At 39.5% G+C, this 22900-nt stretch overlaps 1 protein-coding gene across 1 annotated transcript in view; it reads right to left on the bottom strand.

The window, feature by feature from the left end:
• ipo11 (importin 11) overlaps positions 1-22900 on the bottom strand; it is a 110671-nt gene that overhangs the window by 29512 nt on the left and 58259 nt on the right. Inside the window, exons 21-26 of the mRNA XM_070904488.1 lie at positions 21993-22069; positions 8404-8483; positions 8210-8290; positions 5996-6091; positions 5506-5619; positions 4767-4888 (exon numbers count right to left, since the gene is read on the bottom strand). Coding sequence (XP_070760589.1) covers positions 4767-4888; positions 5506-5619; positions 5996-6091; positions 8210-8290; positions 8404-8483; positions 21993-22069 — 570 coding nt within the window. The remainder of the gene's footprint in view (positions 1-4766; positions 4889-5505; positions 5620-5995; positions 6092-8209; positions 8291-8403; positions 8484-21992; positions 22070-22900) is intronic.

Consider the following 22900-nt stretch of genomic DNA (forward strand, 5'->3'; position numbering starts at 1 on the left):
GAACTGGTACTGCAAAAAAAAAAAGCTGAACAAGAGGTTCTGACTAAAGCAGTCTTCTGTGAAAATGACCTCATGGCTCTGCATGTTAAATACAAAATTAAACATTCTAGTGTCCTTAAATTGCACGAAAGTTTCAGAAAGTAAGAAGTACATCTTATCAAAGGACAAACAGGACATTAGCTCATTCAAAGAACAAAATCATTAAAAAAAAGACGACAGTAGGGCTGCACAATTAATCGAATATTAATCGCGATCACGATTTTGGCTTTTGAAATGCGTGCTCCGCTCGTAGAAACCTCCACTGCATAGCATATCATGTGCTTCCTAAACTAACAGCCAGCTGCAGGGGAGCAATGGAGACGTTTTGGTTTCACTTTTGGGATATTCTTGCATAGCCACACACTTTATTTTAGCGCTGTACAAAAGTACAGTCTTTGCTTTTGGAGAGTTGTCATGCTGCTGTGTGTGCGCTCTGCAGCGGCAGCTTGTGCAAAAATGTCCTGGATGTTGCGGCTGCAGTCCAGAGAAGAAGAGTAAAATACAACAGAGAGCAGACGGACAAAATGAAAGTCAAATGTCTGGAGCAGAAGGCAAAGATTTAGTCCCTCGAAAGGGATGATCATCCGAGGTATTTCGGATTTCAGGTGATGCACTGTGAATAATGAACAGTGCTCTGTTTATTTGAATGTGAAAGTGCAATAAAATATTTTGTCCCTAAAATCAATGAATAATAGTGATAAATAATTGTGCTCTCAATATTGATCAAAATAATCATGATTCATTTTGGCCATAATCATGACAGATTCAATAAAAAGCAATCAGTGAAAAGTAACATCTGTCCAGGGCTATGACAAGGTTATCTGACCCTGATGAGCAACAACGCAATCATCTGAAAACAGAAAAGATGCTATTGTCAATGACAGCAGGTACTGTAATGTGATGCATAATGTGCTAACAACAAAAGTTCTTGGACAAATTATCCATCCCCTATGTGATGTTCTTGACTGGTCCATCAGAGTGAAGCACCGTATCCTACACTGAGTAATAAGAAATGCACAGAACCGAATACCTCCCTGTGCATCACATGCCTGCAGCTGTTTCACAACCCTCTAGTGATGCCTTTTCACTTAATGCCTTGAAGCAAACTCCCAGCAGTGCATTTTACTGTACAACTGTAAAAACTGAGTGAATATGTAAACCAGTATTATGGGTTTACATATTCTCTTTTAGACATCAAAATGAAGGAGGTAAAGATAAGTTATTAAATGCTGCAAGTCAACACAATGTATAAGCAAATGTCACCAGCATTACTACCACTAGTATATGCTCCATTTTCAAATATTGTATCACGAAGGACTTGTATGAATCAGGAACAACCAAAGATTCCACCTCCATTTAATGGACAAACTCCACTAATGTGTGTTGCTGTTCCCAAAAGTGCTAAAATACAATTCCTGTCCCTATAATGACTAATGTTTACAAAATATGGCATAACTGAAACACAGACCCAGTGCAGTTACGGATATGCAACAAACAGCACTCTTTGATGTTAGTGTGGCTGCTAAATAAAATCAACATCAATAATTCTCATTACCAGGGACGACCTTAGAAGCAAGGAAAGATCTGTCATTTATTCATAAGTACTTTTATGCAACACATTTAAATACCAGTCAACATTGAATGACAACATATTTAATTGTAACCTAACACCTATGCGGTCTACACACGAGCAAGGATTCCTATTTCATATTCTTCATGCCCAGAATAATCTTAGCCATTGACCTCCTGTTTGTCTTTCTTTCCAGATAGAATCACTTTTTCTACATAAGAAAAAAAAGTTTGTAAATAATAATAGAATATCAAGTGACAGGCCTCACTTATCTGGCAGCCACATTTAATCACATATTTAGGCTACACTGTCCTCTAACAAGCTCTTATCTCCTGTCTGCTAAATATAACAGCATATTTGTGGTGCTAAATGGCTGCTAGAAAATCGTCGTCAATTTTTTGTATCATTAGGGTGGAAAAATAATAATTTCTCATAAAACATTGTTCAATGCCAGTAAAATGTAGGATTTAGGCTCCCTGCATACATTCCTACATCTTATATAAAAAAAAGACTATTAGATTATATTAAGGGCAGCTATGAACAAGTTATGGACCTCTTCCAATTTTAGTTGTGACTGTATGTGAGAAAGTTGATTTGTCATGCAGCACTTAACTAGCCAAGGCTGTCATAATCAATTACTGTTGGAGACCAAGGATGTGGGCGTAACAAAGGATTTCATGCCTGTCTACATCTATGATTGCCATATCTGGATTGCAGAAGACCGAGCTTCCCAAAATCTTGATAAAAACATGCATCACCATACAGTGAAATGGGACATCACAAGAAAAGTTTATCATTAAACCCCACAGTGACTCCTCTGAACCACTTCAAGAGAAGTTTCACTTAGAAAATGAAATGAGAAAACTCTTTTGATGGTGAGTGAAGAACAGCTTTCTTTTTTTTTTTTTAAAGCATTTGGTACTCAGCCTTCTTGTGCACCTGTCACACTTGGGTGTAGATAACAGCCTAATGTCTGACTGAGGCAAGAAAAGAACATTTTATTCTCACATGAAAATCTACTCCATCTTATAAGATGTTGGTTTAACTTTGGTAATTTGATCTAGTATTAGTAAACAAATGTGGGAGCACAATAAAATGTTTTGACAAAATGTAGGACTTTGCAGAGAGCTTTTTAAATAGCCATCCTTTCAGCCAAACCATAGCAAGTTAAACCAGTGCTTTTATCTCCCATCATCATTCCGCATAAATGCAGAGGACAAATGGGTCCCACTTACACTCTGCTTGCTTTCAACCTACAGAGCTGCTAAGTGCTGTATTGTGAATTTCTCCAGCATTGCAGACAACAGCCTTACAAACTGCACAACATCAGATGTTTTCATGTAAGAGGGCTTGTCTTCTGTGTGTGTGCAGGTTTGCCTCTTCGTTCACATGGTGAGAGATGTTGGCCCTGATGGTGTTGCCTCTCTGTACCATAATCTACTATAATTCAACTAGTTGTGGTCAACACTTGATGTGGTCCCACGCGCATTCGAATAATCACACATACAGATAAGAGGACGCACACACTTGACTCGCAGAAGTAGGCACACACAAGCAGAGAGATGTCTCATGGGCTTTGTAAAACCCAATCATTTACAGATTAAAGTCTTCAGTCTCTCAATATAGACTGCAGTCCAAAAAGAGACGTGGTGAGTCAGACAGAATACTCATAGAACATGTTTTTGTGGTTGTATGTAAAACTATGTGTCAACACCTGTCTACTAGTGTCCCACATTCTGTTGGGCATAAAGTTGTCTCTCTCATAACTCACTCTACTTCCTGTAAGCAGCATGTAAACCATATCTATAATAAGTTTGCCCTGGTGTCGGACACTTGGAACAGGTTCGTTCAGATGCCAACACAACAAGAGATGAGCAGCTGTTCCCCACCAAAGCCCGGTGCAGATTTATTTAGTACATGGGGAATAAACCTGATAAATTCAGCATCAAATTTTGGCTGGCTGTGGATGTCCAATCAAAATACATGCTGAACAGGGATCCGTTTCTGAGAAAGGAGGAGACGTGGAGCAGAGGTCAGCTCTTGGGAGAGAGTGTGGTGTTGAGACTGGCGGAGCCATTTCTGGGGAAGGGAAGAAATATTACCACTGATAATTTCCTCACTTCTCTCAAACTGGCCTTACATGCCAAGAAGACCAGCCTGGTTGGCACCCTGGGGAAAAAGAAGCATGAGTTGCCCCCCTCTGCAAAAGAGCAAGCGGAGCTATTCAACACAAAGGTGCTGATGCGACGCTTACTATCTACCAGGGAAAGCCGAGGAAGAATGTGTGCATTCTGAGCTCCGTACACATACAAGGGCATCACCAATGGGCCGAAAGTAAAGTCGGAGCTGATGACGTACTATAACAACATTAAGCATGGCCTGGACGTCCGAAATCAGATGGCATGGGTATACTCTGTGAAAGGCGCTACACGTAGGTGGCCAGTGGCTGTATTGTATAACATCCTCAACCTGGCTGGAATTCAATGCTCATATCCTCTTCAAGGAGTGCACCAGCAGCAAAATAGCCCAGAGGAAGTTCATGCTGCAACTGGCAGAGAGGCTGAGAGTGGAGTTCATGGAGGAAAAAATGGCAGCATGGCAGTTGGCACAAGGTCCCAGACAGCAGCAGAAGCAACCACCGCAGAAGACACCAAAACAGAGGCAGTGCCAGGTTCAGAGAAACACACACAGTAAATCTGTGTGTGGAAATTGTGCAAGGAGAACAGCGGTCACTTGCGATAAGTGTGGAGCTTAAATAGCCAAGCACGCTATTGATGTAATTAGTTAATATAAAATTACTATTATATCATTGCTTTATGGTTCTATAGTCTAAACTTTGTTCTTGGCTCCTTTTTTGTTTTAGATCAGCTCCTTTCCAGCTTTTTTGATTCTTTTCTGTGTTATAAATGCTGCATATGATGGCTGTAGGGTAAAATCTGTTATCTTTATCAAAATGATAAAGATGTTAGTGACAACCCATTCAACAGCACAGACCTCCCAGAGAAAGATAATTTCACCAGCTATAGTCTGTAAAGATAAGCTGAATAAATAATTTGTTAGGTATATCTCTTCACCTTCCCCGTATTTGCTCTTATGTCAGCTGTGCTGACAGGGTGAATATGCTCAAAGCCATGAATGAATGATAACTATTTCTCACTTGTTGTCAGATGGTAGGAGGGAAAGCAGAGCCAGGGAGGACAGCTTCCTCCTCTCAGGCTGAGTGATGTTGTCCATGCGGTCGACCCACATCTCTATCACACTGCCCAACAACTGGTCCATCTGATGAAGGGAGATGAGGATGAAGGAAGAGAGATGGACAAGAGGGAGGAAAGACGGAAAGAAGGGTTAATAGAGGAAGAAAGAAGAGATAAACCAAGGAGCGACAATAAAACACAGAAAGAGGTCAGAATAGAGACATAAACAGTGTTTGACAACTTAAGATACAGTGTACTGATTGTATTTTAATGTTTAAAAGTATGTGTCTAGCGTTGTCATAAAAGTCAGCAAAACTGACCTTCCCTGCTTGTTCTGCCTCATTTACTTCCCTGCCTTGTCCTCTGTCATCAAAAAAGAAGAGCTTGGCATGACGGAGAAACAACTTCGAGCGACAACTCTAGGCCTTTCATTTATTTAGATTAAGGCAGCAACGTCAAAACAATGCAAAATCTATTTTGCTCTGGGTCAGACAAAAACAATGTCAGTGTTTCACAGTGAAGGGGGACGACTCTAAACTTTAGGGCTTGAGAATGTTACCTTTTGCAGTTCTTTGGCTCATTATGTTTAGCCTCATTCAGAATGATTCTCTATTAATAGGCACTTTGCAGTTATGTCTCTTTCAGACATTCAAAGAGACTGTGCTGAGACGACAGAAATGAAGGGCAGAAAGCAAGTCTCACCTTCTGGCTGCACTCAGAGGCCATTTGAGTGAGCAGAGAGGAGAAGAAACTGGAGTTCTGGAGCAGGACGCGGCCCATGATGCCTAGGTAGGTGGACATCACCACGGGATATCTCTGTACAACACACAGGGGCAAATGATTTTACATAAAGCAAAGGCCATTAATGATGATAAGGGGAAAAAAGATTAAGTAGCAGAATCCTGGAGAGGCAGCCTATGACCTTTAGCTGAGTTGAATTATCAATAGATGCCACTATATAGTCTCCATAAGAATTTATTTTTACATGACAGAAAAGGACAACTGAAAGAACATAGAGGAACATTCTCTTATTAAGTGAGTATTTTAAGGTTTAATAAGGTTAAATGTTTAAATATTCCGTAAAATAAGATATAAAATAGGTGAAAATGCATCACAGGTAATAACATATCTTTACAGGGCCTTTGATATAATCCCAGCCCAAATCTGTGCAAGATGTTAAGGTAAAACTCACCTCGCCGTCCACAATACCTCTGAAGACAGCTGGCAGCAGGGGCTGGAACATGTGGGCTCCCAGTATGGGGCTAACCTTTAAAGCTATCTCTACCACCTGCAGAGACACAGGGAGAGGGAGGATGATGATGATGATGTGGACAGTACTCAGAGAGGAACAGTAGCAAGGAGAAACACAAGAACAGACAGGGAGAACTCGAGAGAGAACCAGAGAGGAAGTAAAGAAGAAGTGTGCAAAGAGAGAGACAGTAAGGGTCAGACACAGGATGATGTAAAGACAGAAGTGTGGGAGGACATACAGAGGCTTCTTTGAAAGAGATAGTAAAAAAAAAAAAAGTGCAGAAAATCCTCCTTTTAATTGAGGGTCTGACCTACAGTATGTGGCAGGCAAGGTTAGTCCCTTAAGTTTTAGTTTCCCAAGAAATTTGTATGAGCTCTCTGTCAGGAATTAAAGCTGAAATAAAAAGAATACTTGAATTCAAAATTCAATAGCTTCAGTAAAGCAACAAAAAACAAGGCCACAATATGAGTAAAGAAACATTTAAACGTAAAAGATAAATGCATCTATGGCTCCTACAGACAGTACTGTATGCATACATGCATTCAGCTGTCACTTTATAAAGCATACCTGTTTATAAAGCATACATAGCTAAAACCAATGCAATCTAATACAACTGGATCCAAACCAGTAAAGGACCATTGCATCCTCATTAGGCTTACCATGATTAGACCACAACATGAATACTGACCACACCAACATAATGATATAACACTGTAATGTTACAAATGGTATTCTCGCAAATTAAAAGGCTCAAATGAGAACTCAAAGGTCAGCGACCACATACAAAGCACAGATAGAGACTGTCTAAGAGTGCATGCATATGAACTTTTCAAAGATTACTCTGATCCCTCTGTTCTCAGGGTGCCACATGTGTGGTAAACTGCTGTGTGTCCATGTGTCCATGCTGTGTAGGTTGACAGGTTTATTGTCTGCTGGCTCTCCTTTCCTCAGAACAAAGGATTAGCAGGAGCCAGATGTGCAGTAATGCCACTGAGCTTTACTAAGCTAAAGCTCTATGGTCTTATGGCCATTCTGTGCACATAAACTACTCAAGCAGTGTAAATAGCACATACACAGCCAGTTGTAAAGGCACACATGCGGAGGCACATGTATAGTAACACACATATACACCAACTGGAAGTCCGAGAGTAAACCAAGAGAGCTGACAATTCAAAAAGGATAGTCCTGCCCACCTTAAGCCATCATTTATATCACCTACTGATGTAACAATCGCACATGCAGCGCTCACCCATAGTGTGTTAAGGCTTAAGGCTGATAGCATCAAGTTGAGAATGAAATACATTTGCCAGTAATAAAAACAATCACAGCCAATTATTTTTTGGGAAAAACCCACTAACATCCTGAGGCTGTTATTGTACAAAATCGAGCATGGCTAAGCACAGAAAGGTCCTAAAACTAAACATGACAGACTCCACCGATATGGTGATCCCCTCTGATTTATGATAGCCAATGTCATTAACATGGCCCCCGCCTTTAAGACACGAACCAACTGTGGACCGTACCAGATATCTCTACCTGAATATCTAACCTATCCAGTAGTATTTCATGGTCAACAGACCAAAGATCCAGCGAGACCAAAGCTGTTATCAGTACTCAGAAGACTGTCATTTAGCACTTTTATCAGAGCAGTCTTGGTGCTATTATGTGGTCAGATGCCAAATTGAAAATTGTCCATTTGTTGAACAGACACAGCTTTCTAAATAACTAATTTCAGAAAGTTGTGATTAACATGAAGTTCATTACATAGTTTAGTTAACAGCTTTGTTAGCCTCTCTCCCAAATCCATTGTTTTGATGCTCGGATATAAAAGGTGGCTGGCCAAACAGAGATGAAGAGTAGGCTGTGTGAGGTACCCTCTGCAACACTTCTCAAATAATGTATTAATAGTGAGAATATCAAGGCTCCTCTTGCATTTTAATCTCAATTCATAAGCAGCACTGTCTGTGTATGTCTATGTTTGTGTCTGTGTATACAGCATTTCATGCCACTTCTAGTGCACCTGCTATTCAAAAAAACAAACACTGTGGTAGAACTTAAGAAGTGAGGATGAAAGAATGAACCCTGAGACAATAAACACAGAAAATAAACAAGTAATATAGTTGTGTGTATGCGAGAGGGATGGCATGACAGTACCTTGAGCACTTGGACCTGTCCCTCATTCGTGATGTCTTTCAGCAGGTCACAGAAGGATCGACACAATGATTCTGCATAGTTCTGTGAATAACAATTCATATGAACATGAGGAAGTCCAACACAATGCATGCGAATTTGTGTGTGTGTGTGTGTGTGTGTGTGTGTGTGTGTGTGTGTGTGTGTGTGCGTCTCACCTGCAGGAACTCTGTGGCAGACAAGTATATGTAGGCATTAACGATCTGAAAGCACGTGCGCAGGTTCTCGGAGCTCAACTCTGAAACAGAACATCAGACGTTACACTTTACCAAATTGGAGAAAAGGGTTTAATTGATGGATGCAGGCAGAGAGGGACGACAAAGGCGTTTGTTGATAAATTATCCTACTGAACACATTTAGACTGCATTGCACACTGGATGGATGGTTTTACTGGCTTTGTTCAATGAGAATAATCATTAGACACATATGTTTTGCTTTTGGAAATGTTCAGTGCTTACAGGGTGTGGTGAAAGATTGTAAAAAAAGTCCTAATTTCATCCACTGTGACTCTAAAAATAATACATGATAAGTCCACAGGAAAGAGGGGTATTTTTAACTAGCACTGTGCATCCATTGATCTTTAATATTAGTACAGAACAAATGAAACCTTGAGACTGAGGCACTTCACACCAATTTAATAATTGAATGTGTATTGTATGACCCATAGTATAATGCATAATTAAAACACCCTTTTGAGGACATCTAGTTTTGCTCTTACATCCTGAAAGGATATTCAATCAACACAAAAAGAAACAAAACTGACTTACCACGGTGACTTTCAAAGAAACCTGCTCGATGAGCTTTTGTTTTAAAACACCCCTTTCAAGATATCCATGATGCAACAAATGAACATTGAAAAGCTTTACAAGTGGCTGCTTATCTGCCAGCATTGATGAAAGGTTGTGAGGATCTATTAAGAACTACACGCTAAATTATTAAGCATGCTGTTGCCTCTGCAACATCATTATCCCAGCATTAAATATTTTCTACTGTGTCTCTGATGTTTGTCTGACCTTTGCTGTCTAAGTTTAGGTGATGCCTCACATCAGGATTTCTATATATACACAATGTCTGTGAAGTATTTTTTTCACATTTTAGTACATTATGCAGACTTGAAAAACACAAAAATAATTATTTACACTTAACGCCAGCAGGGGCGGTTATAATTCATAAAGCTACATTCAAACAGGAGAAAATAGAACCATGACCTAGGGATAAGGGTTGAAACAAAAACTCAAGACAAATGGCTGCTGTAAAGGAGTAATGAAAGAAGACAGAACATTTTATCATCATAAAAGAGCAGATATGCTCTGACACGCTCAGCAAGTGTAACCTCAAAAACAATTCAATCTGAAAGAGTTGACCATTTTGTACATACATGGTAATGCATTTAGAAGGAAAATGCCCTCAAGGTAACACTACCAAGCACATAACTCTGCACTCCAGCCTCCAGTGAATAACTGTCTGCAAATGGTCCAAAGAATTGACTTTTGGCCGGTACGTATTGTGTGTACATGCTGGAGTCCGAAGTCAATATAGTACCATAGCTCTAATTGCTAATGGCCTCTTGATCCATGGAGCAGAGAGAAAACAACATTCACTGACACGATAACTTTGGTGTTACAACCTGAAGTGGATTCTGAGTGAACGATTCGCCACTCTGAAATACTATGTGACGCTCTGTACTGTAGACAGAGTGCTACGTGTGAGTGTGTTTACATGCTCACACATGGAAATATGTTGGGAGGGAGGAATGACAGCTTTGCAAATTGTGCCAAAATTTTAAAGTATTTACAACAGTTTGCTAAGCGGCGGAGCAAAAGTACAATGAAGAGGGCTGCAGAGGACGACAGCAGAAAAACACGCCAAAGAGTTTTAAACCACAACTAACATTTACACAGTAGGATATACGTTTGACAGTAATATAGGCTGGCTTCGAAACAAACCTTAACACCTAGAAAAGCCTCTGCGTGGTGTATACATACAGACACACTTACACATTTAACACACAAACAGGTGAGAGGTGACAAAGAAAAGACAGATCCTCAGAAAGATTGACAGACAGGAACTAAAATACTCACACACACATATCTGCATGCCGGCACAAACACCCACAGTCAGTCACCCACACAGCATCTATACATACACCGAGACTAACATGTGCATGAACAGTTTGAAAGTAATACGGGCTGACAGTGTAGCTGACTCTAACACCTAGAATAGTTGTTTACTTCATACAAGTTGACAGGGTAGCTAATTCTAACACCCAGGATAGCAGTTACTTCTCTGCGTACACACAGGGGCCAGATATTGTGGATATATAGGCCTGTGAATACATACATGTATTCATAAAACATTATTTTTATGTCAAGTAAAGTAAAATTGTTTCTCTCTCATTCACTCTTTAGCTGTCTTTCCTTCCTTCTTCCATCATTTAACAACAGTAAACAAACCTCTCATGTCCAGTACAGGATTTATTAATAAATAAAGCAACATAAACACATGAAAATAAACTTATTTCAGGCAATAAAAAAAATCACAAACACTATTGACCAATGCACACTTGGATCTGCCTAAGAGCATCCTTTATGGGTTTGTGAAAAAATATCGTACAATCAGAGACCTGTAACCTCTGATGCATTTATTTTGTCAGTCTAACATATTGTTCCTCTGTCTTGTTATTCTGTATACAGCCATGTTTTATTTTCAGCCATATCATGCGTCTCTTTCCAAAGCCGAAGTTTAAAACAAACCTTCGGCATTTCATAAAGCACCTAAACCTCATGAATGTATTATAAATAGAGCGTGTTCTCATCAAGGTTTGTATGGGAGAAGATTAGAAGTCAGTGGTGAGTAGTAATGGAGGAGGTCCAGTCTGACCATGCTGGTTCACACAGGTGACATTAATGTTAATGTATGCAATATGTTCTGTCTTGCCATCTGCCAGCCACGGGAAGGTAATGAAAATAATGTATGCTGCCGCCTGTTATTTGTGCAGGTACATAATGTATTCCAGGGGCCTATTTAGTCAGCATATCACCCTACATGAATATTCAACACGACAAACATAGTATGGAGCAACATTGTGCTCACATCCCTGCACACTGCATGTGTTTAATGTAGACAATGATTGTTTCCAAAAACAAATCAGCTCAAAAGATGTGCGCAAAAACAGGAGGAGCAGAAACAGCAAAGACTGATGGTCAAAAAGGTCGACGTGACATTGAATGTGGAGTAAAGTCCACTGTCATTTTGTACATTACACTGTATGGGTACTGGAATGTAGAGCATCATGAGGAAATTGACAGGGAAAAGATGAAAGCTCCACTACAACAAATGCTTTCCTGTGGTCATTTTTCTAAAGAATGAAGCAAAGGCAACAGATTGCTTAACAGTGGGTGAACAAGGACACGCAGAGTCATCGGACACGGAAAGCATGACAGGTCCGCAGTACTGCAGCGGCGGTGAATGAATGATCATGGTTGTTGTGTCCGTACACACTGCAATGACTCCTAATGACCACTACAGGATAGATATGAAGTGAAGGGAGAATGAGTGCTTTAGTGCATGCAACCTTTCTTCTTAAAACTTACTTAGAGGCTGGATAATCAGCATATGTATTGCATGTACATTTTTTTCTCTCTGTCACTTGATATTATCAGAAGCATCTAAGTCAGACAGAAAAAAACTATCCACTTAGAGCAGGAAATTTGGGTTTTTGGTTAAAACTGGCAGGGCATTGTTTATTTGGCACAATCCCAATAAAAATGGACATTTGGAATGGTTTATACCGACAGTTTGATGCTGTTCACGTGTGTTCACATGCTGATTAAACTAGGGCTGTTGGCGACTGTTTTTTCATATAGACGATCAAGCAGTGTTTTGTTGAACTGCCAGATTTTTGAACGGGGTTCGGCGGGACGTTCAGGGTGACAGCGACATTCATAGTAAACAAACCAAGTTAGCCCTCTGAGCTAATGCATGCTAACCACTGTATCATATTAAGTTGCTGAGAGCTGTAAATTCACCACTTCCATGCAAAAGGCCTAAGATAACGTTATCTTGGAGCCTGACTGGACAAAGCCTCTCTTCCTGCTGCCTCCTTCTCACTCAGACTCACTGTGGCAGACATCTGCACCGAATAGACTGGATGACTTGACTTAGCGGAATGATTTTATCCTGAAGAGCAGCGTGAAAGTGAGGATAGCTCACTCTGCAGCCAAAATATCCCCAGAAACACACTGCCTGACTGAGAGGTGTCTGACTGATGATTTAAATCTTCGACTTTCAGGGGACAGCCCTAGATTGAACATTTGTCTTCTGTGCTCAAGACAATTTAGACTATATATTCAAATTCACTCAATAGGGACCGAAATCCTTTTATAATTTCCGATTACTTTCTTCTCTTCAGGGGACCTGAAGGTAAATAAGGCAGGTGAGTGGTTTCAGTTCTATTGACAGGAGAATGACACTTTCATCATCTAATATTAAATCAATTTCAACTGAAAGTAAGTCCCACTAGCCTCACAATACCTGTCCACAACGCAAATTATAGTTTACAGGAACAAGAAAAATACTACATACATGCTTATTCATGCAAACAAACACCCATCCACACTGGAACACACCCTTGAGAAATGGCTTAAAGCAGAAGCTGGCCACAGTATGAGAAACCTGAGAAACTCATTCATATTGTGATGAAAATCTGCATTGATCCAGAATGTGTAACTGTAACAAATTGAGAGTCTACATGAGGAGGCGGCTTCAAACCACTGGTGGCCTCCAGCTGGTTGAATATACCTGAACAGCTCTCACAGCAACCCTCTAGCGACAGCTTATCAGCATCTTATATCATTGCTTTGAGCCGAGATGCCACCAGTAGGATTCCATAAGCCCAGAATGACGCAAACATGGAAGGGAACATTTATGAGCGAGCCAACACCCCAAGCACAGAGAGAAGGCTACTCCAGTTCAGATGGCAGGGAAACTATATGAGCTGACAAATGTGACAAAAAGATAAATCTGGAATGAAGTGTGACCTTGGGATGAAGAGCCCCGGGAGAAGACCTCAGACTAGAAGTGACTGGTGCTTTTACATAGAGAAAAGCATTTGTCCGTTACATACTACACTGCACCAGCTACAGTAACTTTGAGAAGAAAATCAGGCTCTACCACATTTGAGCTTTTCCAAGAGGATAAAATAATAATCCTAACGGGTTGGTTGGAGATGACTGAATAAGAATCAGAATCAGTGAAATAAAAAACTTTTGTTGGTTTAATTTATTTCAGTTAGCAAAATGTGTGCTACACCTGCATGAGTGCTACAGACTGTGCTAGATAGTGCTGTCCTGGTGTTGGGAGTCTTTTGTGTATTATTTCACTTGATTTCTCACCTGTATTTTTCATCATTCACATACTTTTTACTTGTATTTTCTTCCCCTTTTACTAACTTTGTTTCTTTTTTTTTTCCTTCTACAAATGATATTGCAGGCATCATTGGTAAGAGACACTGTAAAGACAGCCTGGTTATTATTTCACTGATATGGCTGGGGGCTTTCATCTTGAATATGGTTAAATATAATGGAAAAAAACTTCATGGAAAATTTAACAGGAAAACATATGACCTTTGGTCCACTGAAGTAACTTTTATTTGTTTTCTATGCATACTTAAAAGGATGATCAGCAATGTATTATGCTTGACAGGCCAGCTGCAGACCACAGACACTAGCTGCTGCTCACTTAGTGCCATCTCAACAAGTACACATATAACAGACCAGCAGGGTTTGCTTAACAACTGTTAATCAAGTGCGCAATACTGTACAATTTCCCCCCTGGGGATCAATGAAGTATTTCTGATTCTGAATACTACGCTATAGGGACTGAAATCCTCAACCTTTGGACAAAGCTTCATAGGTCAACCCCCAGACAGACAATTCAAAACACAATCATGTAATTTCTGTTCATGCAAATATAACCTTCAGAAATACGGTGGAACTCTAATTCAAACACGGATCTGAGAGCACATTGTTTTCTGCTGTGCCTGTGGAAACATTAAGGCTGCCCCCAATAGTCGAACAAACCACCAACTAGTCGACTAATGGCTCGAATTAACGACTACTAGTTGACTAGGAAAATCTTTAGCCAGCCCATTTTATCACATCTGAGTGAGGCAATATAATTACACTCAAAACTATTTAATCTTTTATCTGCACATGGTCTACTTGCTTTTATTCCAAAGGCAAGAAGGGAGGAAAATACATGCCTTTGACAGCTTTCCAATCTCTGGCCTTCCACAATGCTACCACCACAACCACTGTCATTACTTGCCTTGCTGATAAGCTGTGCACATACTGTAGCAATATCCTCTGAAGGAGAGTTTTGTATGAATATCAATACAAGAGGAGGGTGAGGTACAAGTAGTCATATAAAGAGGGAAAAAATGAATTGAATTCTCATTCTGGGCTGGAGGTAGGTCAGGCAGCTCAGAGCACTGAGGCCTGGACTTGATAAGACTTTCATCATCTCCCCCCTCACTACTGCAAATGAACCCGAGGCACCCCAAGTGCCAATGTATGAATTCAAACACCCTGACAAAATAACACTGCATCTGGTTATTGGAAGTAAATTCACTTCCATCTCCAAACAGCATCCCCAAACTTTTTCAGTGTGACACTAATACGACAGGGACAATAGGGAGGTGGATTTACTGCGACTCAACTCAGCTTCTGCATTTCTGTTTCTTTTCTGCAGCAACGTAGCAGCCTGATAAATGCTATTCTTACCATTGTTGTTCAAGAACCCCTACTGGGCTCTACTTTGTGACTGGTCTCTCCATTTTCACAATTCAACTATTGTAAATAAACTGTAATACTACAATAAATAAAAAATTGTGATCATAAAGTTGTCAAATGCAACTTGATTGTCAGCAATCTCAGCAATAATACTACTGTTGTTATGAACTCAATTACGCTTAATTTTTATTGAGACTGTTAGAGAGGTGTTAATTGAAGTATTGTCATTCCTCAGGCTTTAGTTGGATTTGGATAGGATTGAATTATACTGAAAGGTATTCTAATATTTTGTTCTCCCATGCATGTAAATGGCCATGGACAAAATATTAGAAACCCCTTATGAATATTAGCCAAAAACAGAATAGGCTGTTTTGCCAAATCAATACTATAAAAGCAATTACATTTTCACAAAGACACAGCAAGTGAGGACACAACCACCCCCTTCACTCACTCACACTCACACACCATCATTCGCTATAATCAAATAGTCACAAAAACAGCTGCTAAAGCACTGATTAAGCTTTATTCAGTACATCATAGCCCTGGGCATATGCTGCACAATCCGCTTCGGTTATCAACATTAACAGGAAAACGAGCCTCACATCTGACTGTGATAAGAGCCTCTGAAGTGCCTCTAATGGTTGTTGGGGACACTGCAAAAAATTTGGTCATCTCCCAACCCAATTTTTGCTTTACAGTATGTGATGGGGTTGACAATGTTTACTAAGTGAGGAAAGTTAACAGATACCAAAAAAGTGGTGCCAAAATATGTACTGCTACAAGGACATACAGTGTTTGCCAGGAACATTCAAGCCAGCCAGCTACAAACGGTTTGAGCCTTAGGTTACAGGTTTAACAGCCATAAAATGCATGAAATGAAATTTAAAAATTATTATTTTTATTGTTTGTTAGATTTTTTTATTTAGGAAGAAGAAGAAAACTCAGAGGAAACCTCCGGAGAGAAGTCAAACCATGTTTTATTGTAGAATGCCGATGATAGCTTTCTGCATAGCTACCCTTATTATAGCTAAACTCCTCAAAGGCAGAATGAGTAGGATTTGTCGGTTGCGGTTTGTAAACACAACTTTCAAAGTTGGGGCTCATAACTTCCTCTTGGATGCGTGCTGCCCAAAGGTTCACGGCCAGAAATGTCGTGACCACGGTAAAATAAGAAAATGCACCTTTTTTTTTAGGAAAATTCGACTCATTCTGCCTTTAAAGACTTTCTTAAGAGTAAAAAAAAATACCCCTGAAGCTCTACAGAGACGGCTTACTTTGCCAGGTTTTAGTGCACACAAAGGACTGACTGCAAAAAAACATGAAAAACAACATGGCCAACAGGAGCCTCGGCTACAGTTACAAGACTCCCTTTGGTGCTCGAGTCAAGTGCTCAAGTCTTCGAAAAGTCATGGATGAGTAATCATGCTTGAGAGAAGTGCAGCAAGGGATTCAATGAAGTGGCAAAAATGTTATAGGGACAGCGCCAATGTATGAGATGACAGCTTTAGACAAATTAGAAAACAGAAACCTCCCAAGCACTACGGCCAGGAAAAATCTGAAATTTCACTTTAGTTGATGCAATGGCAGCTCAATGCTGAAAGGGGCAAATAAATCTGAAGAGATTTAGACAACAAACAAAAAAAGGATAATGATCATGGATCATTATAATATAAAAATATCAAACATTTCTTCCATCTCTGCATTAAATGTGGCCAAATATGTCCAACATCTGCGATAGCTGTAATCAGAGTCATTACTTCTGGTTGAGCCTGTAATAAAAAAAAGTTGTCCTCTGATGGGGATGTCCAGATTGATCCATGGAGCACATAAGCTGGCCAGTTAACTGAGAGACTACTTTTGAGGAATGTTAGCGATTTCTTCGCAGAGCTTTCACGGGCAAAAGATGAGGCTGAAAGCTCTCTCAACACAGTATCATTGATCTTTGTGGGGACAGTCTGACATGTCTTTGGCTGCACAAGTAATTGCTAACTGATGGGATGTTCATCAATGTTTTGCACTGCCCAACCATTATTACTTTAAAGCCACTTCAGCAAGATCATGTTGCCATTGTCTATTCTCATTTATTTACCTTAAAATGTAGAGACAGGCTGTTAGTATGGAAATGGTTAGTCAAAAATTAATCACTAACTGTTTTTATAGTTGTTTAGTCATTAAAGTTAAGAAAAAATACAAAACATTTAATGGTTCCAGCTTCTTAAATATGAGGATTTACTGCTTTTTTCTGTTTAGAATCACTGTAAACTGGTTATCCTTGAAATGTGGACTGTTGGTCAGACAAAACAAATTATTTGAATCATGAATCATCAAGCATCATTGTGGATGGATCATTTGGAAATTGTCAAGGATATTTTTAATAATTTTAACGATTAATCTGTTGATAAAAAAAAAATATCAACAGGTAATAATGAAAGCTAAAGGCTATGAATTAGTCCTTTATTCCTAATCTCCCATGTTTTGTAAAAGTACTTTATCAAATTTTAGTAAGAAGCTCCCATGTTTTCTTATATTATCCCATTGTTGTGTTAATTTGTTGTTGCTGCTCTTAAAGCAAACTCAACATTTCCTGCATCTGTTTCAGATTGAAGCCCTCCAGCAGTTCAGGAGCCATTATGCTTGTGAATCAGCAACAACTTTTGAGTTTTCTTAGCATTGAAAAAAAAATAGCAAAGTAGTATAAAATGACATGGAAATGAATGGATATTTTAGCTTTATCACTTGCTCACACTAATCAGTGTAATGCCAACAAGGAAAAAACGTCCCTGCTTACTCTCCATCATCACTCGTCAGTGCACCACACACCGCTGAAATGTGTCCTAGTTCAGAGCGTGGTGGCAGTGATACAGAGCGTAGTGCTAGTCTAACAATTTAGCCAAGGCAAGGCTCTTGACATTCTAATTAGGGAATTTGCTGCTCCAGTTTAGCAGTGATGGAGCGAGGCTCTTTATCAGGCAGGCCAGGCCGCACACCTGGCAAGCTGCGACACCATCCCGAGCCAGACTCTCAATGGCCCGCATCCCTCCACTGCTCTCCGTGGACAAAATAAATGAACCACCGGATGTTCTGGTGGAAACCAGCCAAAGATTATGACCGACCAGTTCGACGAAAGAGACTAAAAAACAAAAGCCAAGTTAATTACCTCCATGAAAACTTTCATCAATATATGTAAATAAATATAGTGCTGAATGTAAAATGTACCTCCACTTATTTTTGAGTTCACAGAATTAAAAAGGACAAACGCTTTTAAAACTGTGTGCTAATTTGTTCTGACCTGCGACTTTACCTCTGAGCTATCATCTTTCATCACAGCAGCTTTGGATTTTCCCTGTAAGACTTGCATTGACAATCTAATTACATTCTATGCAATTAATGTGCTTTAAATGTGCTAATGTAACCTTTAGAAAAAAGTGTTCTTCGCAATAACAAGAGAGACAGAGACACAGTGAAGGAACGAGGGGTGGAGAATACTAAGGGCTGACAAGCGGCTGCAATGCTGCAAAAGGTAAAAAGGCAAAGGACTATGTTGGATGATAATAAGATAAAGAAGATACTGATGAAGTGAAAAACAAAATCCCAACCACACAGTTCAGCAGATTTTCTCTGGAAAGGAGCAGAAGGGTTTGAAGTCCACTTGTTACAGCAGTTACTAGAGGTGAGATAGTGCAAATGTGGAAAACAGAGATGCAACACAGAAGCGGAGATAAAAGGCGGCCTGAACTCTGATTTACTGAGGTTCAAAGATCATTCTTGAAAACAGCAGTTCAGAAGAGAATCTCAGATGGTTCAAAGGTCATTTTTGATATGACAGAAAGCTACAAAGCAGCTACTAAATGGATCCAGTGTTTATATCACTTTGTCAACTGCTGTTTGGAAGGCCATGGATAACCTTTGAGTGAATAAGGAAGTCATAGTAAAAGAAGTAGAAAGAAGACAAATTACAGGAAATTTAACTTTTAACATCTACAATTCCATGACAACTGGGCAAATTCCATCTTTTAATAAGGATCATGATGTGACTGAAAGCTCAACAACAGCTACTAAATGGAGCTTGTGGTGGGACAGTTTTTTTCAGATCTGATAAAACGTGTCAGTCAAGCAGTTAATGATATACAGACTACAACCACAGGTTAAAAGACATTAAGGAGCTTAAATGGATTTTAGACATAGGGTCTGATTTAAATACGAAAAGATGACAAGTTTGTAAGGTTGACATGACATTGGCAGTCAGTAACAGTAAGTAAGCACGATATAAGTGCAACATCAGAGCATGAACAAGATGTTCAAGCACTGAAAGACACTGCAGTGAAAACTGCTTAAGTGGAGTTCACATTTTTCTCATGGACAAATCGGACTTCCACAAAGAAGCAAAATGGTTGGAAAAGGGACAAAATACCTCCACCATGCATTTGCTTATAATTTTGTGGTTTTCACTTTTCTAATGGAATGCTGTTAGCTTGTACCTTGGAGAGATGTGAAAGCTTTTTCCTTTTCTTTGCTTTAATGTGTCAGTCTCAAGAAAAGCAGCACTCTTCTCCACTGAACCAAATATTGAAAAAGGTGACAAATGTGACATGTCTCCATAGTAAACGCAGAAAATGATGATAATAATAGTAAGCAAAATCGGGTCACAAAATGAGCCTATTTCCAAGATATTATGTAGACCAAGATGGACGTGGGCACATATCCCCTACAGGGAGAGCAATAGTTTGTCTCTGTTGCCAGGTTTGATGAGAAATGATAATCTAATAATAATCTGTTATTTTCACGATTAATCAATTAACATCAGAAAACAGTGAAAAATGCTTGTGAATGCAGCTGAAAACATTTCTAGAGCCCACGGTGAAGTCATCAAATGTCTTGTTTTGTCCAAACAGTCAAAAACCAAAAATTGTTTTACTATTATGTCAGACAAGGAAAAGCGTAAAAGGCAATTCTCCCATTTGAGAAGCAGGAACAGTCAGTTTCTTTCTTGACATTTTTGCTTGCATAATGACTTAAAACGTCTAATCAATTATCTAGACAGCTGCCGACTAATTTGAAGCTAATCGTTGCAGCTCTGATTTGAGCCCATAACTGTTAGATTGCATATCCGGGAGATCTGAGATAAATGGTGAAAATGAGTTCATATCTGCAGGTAAATCTATGAGCTTTTGTATAATATAGTCACAGTAGTTGGAGTGGGCTGCTGGTAAATTTACAAGCTGGTATAGTACCCATGAAAGTCTTCATCATTATTAACATATGCCCATCTTTTCTATACATCCTTCCCTCCTGGATTCTGTGCTTCCACCTCCATCTGTCAACCTCTAACCTCACACCATCTCATCCGTCCATGTGTTGCTGTCTTTCATTTCCCTCCCTCCAACCTTAAATTTTCTCTGTTCTTCAATCTTACGTCCTCTTTCCAATTTTACATTCCCTCTTCCCTCCATCAATCCATCATTAAAGCCACTTAAACCAGTAATATGGCAGCTGATCAGTGTGCACTAATTACCTGACAGATCTTCATCAATCATGTAGAGGCAATGAGGACTGACGTTCCCTCACTACTGTCAGACGTCTATGAGTGTATGCACGTTATTTGTGTCAACTTTTAGTCTATTTTCATTCTTACTCTGTCCATCTGCCTTGCTTGCAGAAACAGATGAATGCTTCAGAAATGTTTCAGCCTTGTTGTTGTGGAGTCACAGTGTGACAACCCTTTCCCACATACTTACATTGAATTTAGCACCATATTTCTTTGAAGTTCGCCAATGCTGGGCTTCTGCATGCCTTTGTGCAAAGGCTTCTTGGCTGCAGAAGTTGTTTTTGTCAACTTCAAGCCCCTCCTGTACAGTCTGTGATTGGTCTAAAATGTAACATTGTTGTGCTGCATTGTAAAAAAGAACTTCTCCTTCCCTGTTCATTGCCTTGATTTACCCTTTCTGTTCAGCACAAGATAAGAGTAAAATGGGCCTCTCTTATCTTTCCATCCATCCATGTCCAAGCTCATCAGAGTACACCTCCAACGTATAACCTTCTTCTTCATTAATTTTCCTGCCATCACTTCTAAAATCATTCATTTTCATTCTCCACCTCCTTGTTAAGTCTCACCAATCTCCCCCTTTTCTTGATCCTCTTTAAATCCCTCCTCCTCTATTTCATCCATCTGTGACTGTCTTTCAGAGTCCTTTGCCCTTCTGTGTCACATGGATTCCCTAAACACACTATAAGTGATCAAATGCTCCAATCAGGCTAAACTAGCGTTCATATTAGTCTGACTCACTCCTTATGTCCAGAAGCACCAAATCAATACTGTTCCTCATCACACTGAAAGTCCCCCATACACACACCTCTACACACTATGGCAATGCTCCAGGCCTGTGATAAATCATCCAGCCAGTTCCATTCAATCTGCCACCACTCACAGCTGCCTACAGACCCAGAGTAGTGGCCCTGATGCCTTGAGGCTATTGCAAAGCCATAACTGTGATCTTTACAAGCTACAATAGCCTGAAGTGATAAAACTATGGAAATTAATTCCATGTCCACGAATTGCATCAACTTTCTTTCCTCATTCTCTCAGTTTCTACAATTTAAAAGTATTTGATCATATAATGCTGGCTTGTGCTTTCAGATTGTGAATCTTTTTTTCCACATTGCAGATGTTTTGATGTGAAATGTTTTTGTGTCTCTCTAAAACCACACACACTCAAAATACATATCCCTATTACAGAGGAAGCATAACCTAAAACTATCCAAAATGCATCATTCTTGATGTTATTGTGATACCCTCCTTTCCAACCACTAATTCAATATATATGTTGATGTAAAACGCCATGAAGTTACTCAAGAGGGAGGAAAATAATCCAAACTCATTTTGCACACACATCACACACACAGGTACAAACACACATGCATAGCCAAACAACAAACAAATAAATCTCATGTGAGCTCACCCAGCAAAGCAGACATGTTCTGGAAAATTCTGAGCAGCTCCGGGGTGATAGCTGGGCTGTTCTCCAAAGTCACTAACCTGCATGATGAGAGGGAGGGGAGGAGGAGAGCAGGCAGAGGGGAAAGTAAAAAAGAAAGAATAGAGAGAGTGCAAATAGAGAGGATAAAACAGAAAATTGGCGGAAGTTGTGAGAAAGGAGTACAGAAGACATAGATTAGAGGTGGCAAAAGAAAATGGGAAGAGAAATATAGCGGGACAAATTACAGAGAGAGAAAGAAGAAGAGAACACGGGCATCACAAAGGTGGAAAATAATACATGGTGAAGTGGGTGTAAAAGGAAAAAAGGGGAAAGAAGGAGGCAAAGGAAAGCTGTGTTAGTGGTTTGCTCAGTGTAAAGAAAAATCTGATAAAAAGAAACATGTTACATAAATCTGATGATTGGCTGATTAATCAGTACGTATACTGACAAAATGTCGACAGTTTTACACATTTTATTCTAAAATAAAGGAAAGTTAATTGAATTTTGGAGGATTTTGGCTACTGGTCAGACTTAGGCAGATAGGCTCTTGTAACTTATAATGGGCTTTTGACATTTGACACAAAAAAGATAATTGCTGATAAAAGAATATAAGCGTGAGATGTTCTTAAGTTTTGACTGCCTAAAGGAAAACTGTACATCTACATTAAAATATGATGATGACATGAATTCACCAGGCCTATCTCCTCATCTCTACTCATATGGCAGTGGACTATAAAACTTTATTTATTTATTAAATAAGATCTATTAACGTGCTCTAAGCTACTTTAAGTGTATGTCTGTAAGCAAAATAACCTTTGAGATGTTGCACTTATTGCTTATAGGAAACACTCAATTATCAAAAACCCCAGATGAAGGTTGGTGGATTTCAC

The sequence above is a fragment of the Enoplosus armatus genome, chromosome 4 (genome assembly GCF_043641665.1).
Source record: "Enoplosus armatus isolate fEnoArm2 chromosome 4, fEnoArm2.hap1, whole genome shotgun sequence".
Classification (NCBI taxonomy): Eukaryota; Metazoa; Chordata; class Actinopteri; order Centrarchiformes; family Enoplosidae; genus Enoplosus; species Enoplosus armatus.